The sequence below is a fragment of the Austrofundulus limnaeus genome, unplaced genomic scaffold (genome assembly GCF_001266775.1).
Source record: "Austrofundulus limnaeus strain Quisiro unplaced genomic scaffold, Austrofundulus_limnaeus-1.0 Scaffold160, whole genome shotgun sequence".
Taxonomy (NCBI): domain Eukaryota; kingdom Metazoa; phylum Chordata; class Actinopteri; order Cyprinodontiformes; family Rivulidae; genus Austrofundulus; species Austrofundulus limnaeus.
The window spans coordinates 717,413-726,273 of record NW_013952562.1 but is presented as its reverse complement, the minus strand read 5'-3'; the positions used below and the strand labels follow the sequence as shown (position 1 = coordinate 726,273).

The window sequence follows — 8,861 nt, the reverse complement described above, 5'->3', positions numbered from 1 at the left end:
TATTTATTTTGAGCTAAAAATTTAAATAACCTGTTCATTAAAATCCTTCTCAATATAAATGTCTGTTCTATCAGGATTATTTAAACCAAAGTGAAGACAAGGTATGGGTGCGTTTCTTTTTAGTTTAATGCTTGTTCTGGCTGTGGTCACTGTTGGCTATAATTTGCTATGTCAACCAGAGGACAACAGTCTTAGCACAGTTATATCACATTATATTCACTTAATTAGACACAGAGCTGATAGTAAATTCACAGTGAAGCTGTGAAAAAAAAACAGCTGATGTTAGCACAGTGTGGACTTTTACACAGCGAGTTCTTTGCCCTGATTCTGAGGTCTGAAGTCACTAATTGTTTCATATGTGCCTCTTACAACCTTAAATCCAATGAAGTTGGGAGGTTGTGTAAAACCTATACAAACAGAGTACGATGATTTGTATATCCTTTTAACCTATATTCAATTGATTTTACTATAAAGACAAAATATTTAATGTTCAAACAGAAAAATTTTTATTTTTCTTAATATTCATTCATTTTGAATTTGAGTCCTGCAACATGTTCAATCACTTATTGTTGAATCTTTGTTGGTGAAATTCTTTTTCCATTCATGCTTGATGTACAGCTTCAGTTGCTCACAGTCTGGGTCTCCATTGTTTGTGCTTCAAAATGCTCCACACATTTTCATTGGCCAGGTATGGACCGCAGGCAGGCMRGTCTAGTACCTGCACTCTTTTACTAAGAAGCCTCACTATTGTAAAGTGCAGAAAGTTGTTTGGCAATTCCTTGCTGAAATAAGCAGAGACATCCCTGAAAAAGACGTCACTTAGATGGCAGCATGTATTTACCTTTTTTACCTTTTAGCATAAATGGAGTCTTCACAGATGTGAAGGTTAGCCATGCCATGGGCACTAATACACCTCCATACCAATTGATATGCTGGCTTTTGAACTTTGCTCTGATAACAATCCGAACAGTCCTTTTCCCCTTTGACCCAGCAGACACAACATCCATGATTTCCAAGAACAATTTGAAATGTGGACTAGTCAGTTAACCTTGGTTGAGTTTTATGCCATACCGGGTCCACAAGTCCAAAGATCTGGTGTGGAAGTGTTTTAAAGAAAGAATGGTGCAGTTTAGTCCAAGTTTCCTCCATCAACTGTCACTCCACTGAAACAAACATTTTATCTCATCTGAACCTTTCTCATTAAACAAAGGTCAACGAATAACWAGCTCCAAGGTGCATCAGTATCTCCTGATCTGATTCAACCTAAAGGGCAAAGGCAGGAAAAAATATACTCCTAATAGGTGAACCAGGTATTTGTGAACTTTCAACATATTTATATCACATTTCATTTAGATTTATTCTTCCAGTTTCAGCTGGCGGTGATGTACTTGAGCTAATTATGCCCCCCCACCCTCCTGCTAAAAAATAAAATAAAATAAATAAAATAAAATAGACCACCCCCCCAAGATTTTCACGTTTTTCATCCATCTACATCCTCCTCTCTTACGAAATGCCAAACTAAAAAAAAGGACAAAAATGTGGTTGTTATGCTGCGCCACTAATGCAAACACACACAGTCACGTGTGTAAGTTGAGTGTTTGGTAGGGAATTCAGAAACTTTTATATCATTTGTGCATAAATGTGAGAATACAGTTGAATTTATTTCCATTCATTGTGAGCATGACTTTCTTTATTAATTTTTTTAATTTAAACTTTCTTTTTTCCCACAGAAAAATGATTGTACAGCATGCAACTTTTTCATTTACTTATTTATTTTTCTGCTCTCGGAGGAGTAAGACAATTTCCCCCTCTCTCCTGCCTTCCCTTATTTTTCTTGTGTTGCAGCTTGGAGCCTCCTCGATATTTTCATCCGAAACCGAAAATTATAAATTTATTTTTTTGAATTTGGTTAGCTGGTGTCTTTTTTATTTATTTTTTGATAATTTTTTTATGTTAGCTGGTCTCAAATAAATTTTGAAGAAATTTTTGTATCAAATTTTTTTCCGTGGAAGGTCTGACCTCTGTTCTGCTCTGTTCAACTAGCATATATTGGATTCTGATCTACAGATTGGCGTGGTGGTTTCCTGGTGTTTTGCAAAACAACGTCGGTGGCTATTCAGGCCATTTCCTATAGCTGCCTGACCAATTTGAAGGATTGCTGTGCTCTCAACACTCAGACTCATGCCCTGTGCAAGCTGGGATTTTGTCTGCAAGCAGTGGTGGGCAGCAATAAAGCAAAACTTTGCTCTGCAATTTCTGAAGCGCTTATGAAAATATTTAGGTCCGCTTTACCTTGACAGCTTTACCTTCCGCTGTTCAAGGTAATGATGACTGGTAGATAAATATTTATTAACAGTACTGCATTTTAATTTTAGAAAGCRCAAATCTGCTTATGAATTACAAAAATTAGTAGGACCGCTAAAGCGCAAATGAAATATTTAGGTCTGCAATTAGCGGATTTGTGCTTTAGTGGGTGCCCACCACTGTCTGCAAACGGTTATGCTGTCCCTGGACTTTGTTTATTATTATTGTCTGCCTGACCAAAAACATTTTCTTCTGTTCCCAAACAACTGTGATTACAGATTCGGCTCCCCCCATGTGGCCTTGAAAGGCTGTGGATCTAAATTCTCCTGGTGTTTACGTCGACTTGTGGCTTGGCCCCCACCTTCCCCCTTCTCACTCCTGTCTGTAATCTGGTTCCTGAAGAACAAGCTGAAGCAACACAGAATGAACAATCAACAKCAGYATTCTGGACTATGGCTGAACTATGTTTTTTGTTTCTGATTTTTTTTGGGGGGTGATTAGATTCTTCAGACTCATTCTTCAGATATTCACACAAGTGCATACAACATTCATGGCTTCAGATACATAAGATAAGATAAAACTTTAATGTCCATACAAAAATGGAAATTTTGTTTATATACGTAATCTGTTTGATGCCCCCCATAAAAACAACACACATCACAGCATCATAACAATTATAAGGATTAAAAGAAAGAAAGCTAAAATGTAATCATGCCCCCTAAACTCAACTTATTCCTCTGGCTAATAAATGTGCTCTTGCTYTCCAGAGGKTTTTTTTTTCTATAAACACCATAGTGTGTCATATTTCGTTGATATAATCTGATGTTTTCTTTCCTCATCTATCCTTGTGTGGTAYTTTTTTAAGGTAGCATGGCCCGTGCTGGTTGCCGCATGACCTGATCACCTGTTCCTTAATATTTTGTCATGTGTGTCTTCTTGAATGGGTGTTCTTAAATGTAATTTCATTGTGCTCTATACAATGACAATAAAGGAATCAATCAATCAATCAATCAATCAATCAATCAATCAATCAATCAATCAATCAATCAATCAATCAATCAATCAATCAATCACATGTCTGTGATGATTGGACAGCAATGTTTGACCACAACTATACATTTAATTTATAATTAGTTATATGTTAAAGATTGATTACTGTACAAGAACTGTATAAACACAAGCAGCCTGTCTTTATGAAGCAAAAAATCTTCTGTACACACTGAATGTTGCTGCTTTTTAATTGCCTCAACTATTTGATTCTCAAATTGCTTTTGTGCTTCACTCGGTGCTACTTCTTTTCTGGCAGCTCAGATTTTAATGACAAAAAAAAAGATAAATCAATGAAGGCAGGTTTATCTGTTTTAGTAAAAAAGACAGAAAAGACAATTTTGTTATTGAAGTTTTGGAAGGTACAGTGATTACCATATAAAACATAATTACCATGTGTATGGGTGTATTTATGCATGATTTGATTGTAACTAGTGCAATTAACTTAGTTTCCAAACTCCCACATTAGTTAGGTTGAAATTTAAAGAAAACCTTCAATTATGTAGCAAACTAACCTGCTTCGGTTTGCTAAAATGTAACATGTCAATAAAATTATCCCACTTAGTTACAACAAATGCTTCAAATCATGCACTTCGCCATGACTCAGTTCTGCGTGAGGTCAGCTCCACTGCTGCCTCTGTTTCCAGTCGTCTGTCTCATCTCACCTGAGTAGGTATCTGTGCTTGCAGAACATTCTGCTCTGTTTCCATGGAGATGCCCGGAGTGGTGGTCGCCAAGTGTTGGCTCTGGGTATCCGTCGCTGGGCTTGGCATCCCAGGCTGACTGGCGCCAGTTTTCACATCTGATCCATTCCCAAAGGCTAAGATGGCATTTTCTGCAACACAAGAGCAGAACTAAAAGTTCAAAACGACACAATTTGTTCTCTTTTTGTTTCCTTTTGGGTGCTAAATGGAAAAGCTTAGATAATTTTATATCAGTCATGCTGGATTTTTTGACTTGACTTTAGCCTGTAGTTGGTCACCTGAAGCCTGTAATTGTAACAGAATAAACATTTTATCAGTGGTTGGCAGTGCTAATTCAAAAGTTAGCTCCGCAATTTCAAAAGCGCTTATGAAAATATTTAGGTCCGCAACTTCAAAAGCACTTATGCATTAGAAATATTACCTGAAGCTAATTCTAAATCGCAGGCTCAATTTGACATTTTCTAGCTGGCTACAATTTACATACAATGTCCTGATGCATCTCAGTAATCGGTAAAAAAATCAAAAAGAAAAAAAATTGTATAGGTCTTCTGGACGGGTTCTTCTCTAATGAAACGTTTCGTCTCTCCTCCAAGAGACTTCTTCAGTCTGAGAGTTTCAGGCAAAATTCAGGCTTTTAAGCCCTGCCTCCGTGTGACTGATACTCACATCACATGGCTATCGTTGACACCTAATTAAGACTTATTGTTAACAGGGGGTGGAGTGATACTGGCAATGGCCGCGCTGTAGGAGGGGGACAGCTGAAAACGGAGGCCTCCACCTCTGTTTAATGATGGACGGTCTTTCTTCACAAAAATGGCTTCTTTTACTCCTCTCTCAAACCAACGTTCCTCTCTGTCAAGAATGAGAACATCCTCATCTCTGAAAGAGTGATCGCCTGTAAATGAGTGAAAACTGCAGAGTTCTGGCCATTAGAHGTAGCTCGTCTGTGTTGGGACATTCTTTTGAACAGTGGCTGCTTTGTTTCCCCGATGTATAACTGGTCGCAGTCCTCCTGGCACTTAACAGCATATACAACATTGCTCTGTTTGTGCCGGGGCACTGGATCTTCTCTCCACCCCCTGTTAACAATAAGTCTTAATTAGGTGTCAACGATAGCCATGTGATGTGAGTATCAGTCACACGGAGGCTGGGCTTAAAAGCCTGAATTTTGCCTGAAACTCTCAGACTGAAGAAGTCTCTTGGAGAAGAGACAAAACGTTTCATTAGAGAAGAACCTGTCCAGAAGACCTATAATTTTTTTTTCTTTTTTACATACAATGCTTCCCACTAGTGATGTATGTATGAACCCTTGTACGGCTCATTTACAACCACCGATTGCAGGGGTCTGATTTCCTGAAACAGAACTTTGGCTCCTGATTTAAAAATTAAAAACTTGTTGAGGCTTTTTATTTTGGCAGATTCTTTAAAAAATTGCTGAGGATTGCTATTTTGACTGCTTCTTTGTCTTTTTCTTTTGTTTGTTGTAGATTTTTCATTAAAGAAGCATCAATAAAGTAATTTTAAAACACTGTTTATTGGAAAACTGAAGCGATGCATTCTGGGTACATTTGTGATGGGAAACGAAAGCAATGAGAACAGGAAACTAGTGTCTTCCCTTCAAAATAAGAGCTTGGATTTTAGTTTTCCATGTTTCCATTGGATTCCAGTCCACCTGAAACTCATCAGACTGAAGAAGTCTCTTGGAGGAGAGACGAAATGTTTCACTAAAGAAGAACCCGTCCAGAGGACCTACTTATTTTTTCTTTTTGATTTGTTTTATCTGGATTACTGAGATGCATCAGGACGTTTTCCATGTAGTTGCTCCAGTTGACCACTAGATGTCAGTCTTTGTCAGCATAAGTCTATAACCCCGTTGCTTCGACCAATTTATTTTTTTTAAAAGGGAGCTCTGATTGTAAAGTAAAATAAATCAATACATACAAAATTTTAGYATGGATTACAAACGTTTACTGTTTTTTGCTGGGAAAGGGAGTTCTAAACATTGTTTTCCTGCTACGTAAACAGACACAAAGCATTGTGGGAAATGTCTGTAAAATGTGGATCCCTGTTGGCTACTGAATATTGTCTTTTGCACTGTGTTTATTATAATTTAACAGAAGCCATATGAGCAATTTAGATTGCTGCCAGCAATAATACTTTGCAAAGCTGACCTACTAAAATGAGATCCGACTGAACCGTGACCCAAAGCGACAGTCAGGAAGGACCTTCCCAAAAAATAGGGTTTAGCTTGGAGCGGAGCTGTTGGATGGTTCAAATGATTTGTGAGTCCTGACAGAGACATACCTTCCACTGTTCAAGATAATGATGGCCAGTAGATAATTAGTTATTAGCAGAATTGTAATTTAAATTTAAAAAGCACAAGTCTGATTAGTTATTATCAAAATTACTAAGATCGCTAAAGCACAAATAACATGTTTAGGTCTGCAATTAGTGGATTTGCGCTTTAGCAGACTGGTGCCCACCACTGCATTTTATAATGAATCAGTGGGATGCTGGGAAATAATTAGTTTTTATTGTGAACCATCAATTTCAAATTGCAAAAATATTTAAAAACAGACTTTATCAAAGCAGTTCTAAACAAACAGAATAATTTAACTGTATGTTGTCCTCACTTACAGGATGTAAAAAATAAAACCCAGCTGAAGTAAAAAAAAAAAAAAGAGAGAAAAACAAATCACTGATTTCTAAACATGTGTATTTCAGAATGTATACACTTTGCTCTCTCTCTGGACCACTGGTGAGAGAAAATGCCAACAAATGTTTAACATACCTGGGGAATAAGCCCAGAATATGTTATTCCTGAGGCAGACAAAATACTGCAGACCACAGTCTTGTACTTTTCTTCCTGCCTTCACATTGGACAAAGAAGTGTTGTCTAGGCAAAAAAATCAGTCTTTGAAATGAGATCATGCTTGTTATTTCTGCCAAGTGAAAGTGTTTCTCACTCATTACTTAAGTTTTTATTGTTTATTTCACAGCCTTCAACATGCTCTGTACAATGGTGGACAATCTCAGTCTATGCAACAGTACATTTAAGTTAGAAATTCCTATGAAACGAAAACTCTGATTATAAAATGATGAATACCATGTCTCGTTAGCATACTGTAGGTTGCTGACTGTTTTAGCTAAATACCTTTGGGTCAGTAATAAAATGATGCCAAGTCTGGATGCAGAGGAAATGATGTGGAAATGAAAAGGATGGATCAGTGTTCTGGGAAATGAAAGGTTTTAAGTGAAGGTATAGAACTTCCATCTTGTTATCTGCCTCTCAGTTTTTGTTATGAAGAAATTCTCATGAGATTAATTTAGAGTCTGATTTGAACCGACTGGTCCGCTGATAATCTGTGAGGATTGAAAATAAACCCAAATGTTGGTGGAAAATGGAGCTTCCTGTTTACTTCACCCAGTATGAACATGTTTTCAAAAATCAAGTCTTTGGACCAGAGCTTGAAGAGGAAAATCAGGCAATGTGGATGCTGTAGGGGGTCAGAAGTTCTTATTTAAATGGGTTTTATGAAGTCCAGATATGTGAGAAGATATGGCGAAACAATGGAGAGGTGCTTTTAGTGAGATCACACTGATAAACAGCAGGACATATCTTAAAACTGTTCCAGTAGGTTGGATATGTTGGGAATAGAAGTGAAACAATGGGTAACCCCCTCACATCAGCACCGTGCGTCAATAACTGAAGTGAGGGAGTTACCCGACGCATCAAAACCAGACCAAACTTTGGACAAGTGTCATTATGTGATGAGTTGGGAGAGAGAACATGTTGGAATGATGCATGGTGTTCTGTTAAAAAGAAGCAGAAATGTTTATATGAAATCTTTCTTTGCAGCATAAAATTTGTGTCATGGAGAAACCCTGAGTTCTGAGAAGAAGTTTTAATAACAGAGAACCTGGATTAGGTACTAACAAAGGAGGAAAGATAAAAGAAGATAGCAAATTAACTGAGCTTTTTGTTGTTAATTGGTTAAATCTTTCTTTTATTTTTGGTAGAATTTTGTTAATGAGGCTGCGTCAGTCTCTGAAGAGGTGCATTTTGAAACAAACCCTTCCATTCAGTGAGCTCCTGAACAGGCCTTGAAGTCTGAATGAAAAGTGAGGTCTGGTTAGAAAATCTAAGCACTGAGCTCCGCTCGAACAGATGATGGAGTGATAGATGAGTGGTAATGACTTGGACAAGTATGAAGATGGGGTGACCACGTAGATGCTTGGAACGTGAGTGAGCAGCAAAATATTGGGCTTTTGTTTAAAGTTTGTGGAGGAGTATGAGGCTTGGAGCCAACGATGATGGCTGTTTGGAAAAGCCAGATGCTGAGGTGGGCACAGATGAAGGAGAGACAGACTGAAGGCTGTCACTGAAGAGGATTCTGTRGCTGAAGCTCCAAATCTGAATAGAAAACTGTTTCATGATATAAGATGTAGCTACATAACRAGTTAAAGATTTTGTTGATTGAAACTGATAGTACTTCTACAACTGTGCTTGTTCTTATTATGGAGATACACAACATACCATCAGTATATATCTAACATGTTACATTCACTGGACAAACTTCAGAAGATCTATTTCTTGTTGTTTTGTGTAGAACACAGTTTGCAGTGTGTGTGTGTGTAATATATATACAGTGGTTTGCAAAAGTATTCATACCCCTTGAACTTTTCCATATTTTGTCACATTACAACCAAAAACATAAATATATTTCACTGGAATTTAATGTGAAAGACCAACACAAAGTGGTATACAATTGTGAAGTGGAAGCAAAATTTTACATGAATCAAAAC

At 37.4% G+C, this 8,861-nt stretch overlaps 1 protein-coding gene across 1 annotated transcript in view; it reads right to left on the bottom strand.

Moving 5' to 3' along the window:
* Positions 1-8,861, bottom strand: part of gfra4a (GDNF family receptor alpha 4a) — a 228,059-nt gene that overhangs the window by 3,965 nt on the left and 215,233 nt on the right. Inside the window, exon 8 of the mRNA XM_014017074.1 lies at positions 4,017-4,186. Within this exon, the coding sequence (XP_013872528.1) occupies positions 4,017-4,186 (170 nt within the window). The remainder of the gene's footprint in view (positions 1-4,016; positions 4,187-8,861) is intronic.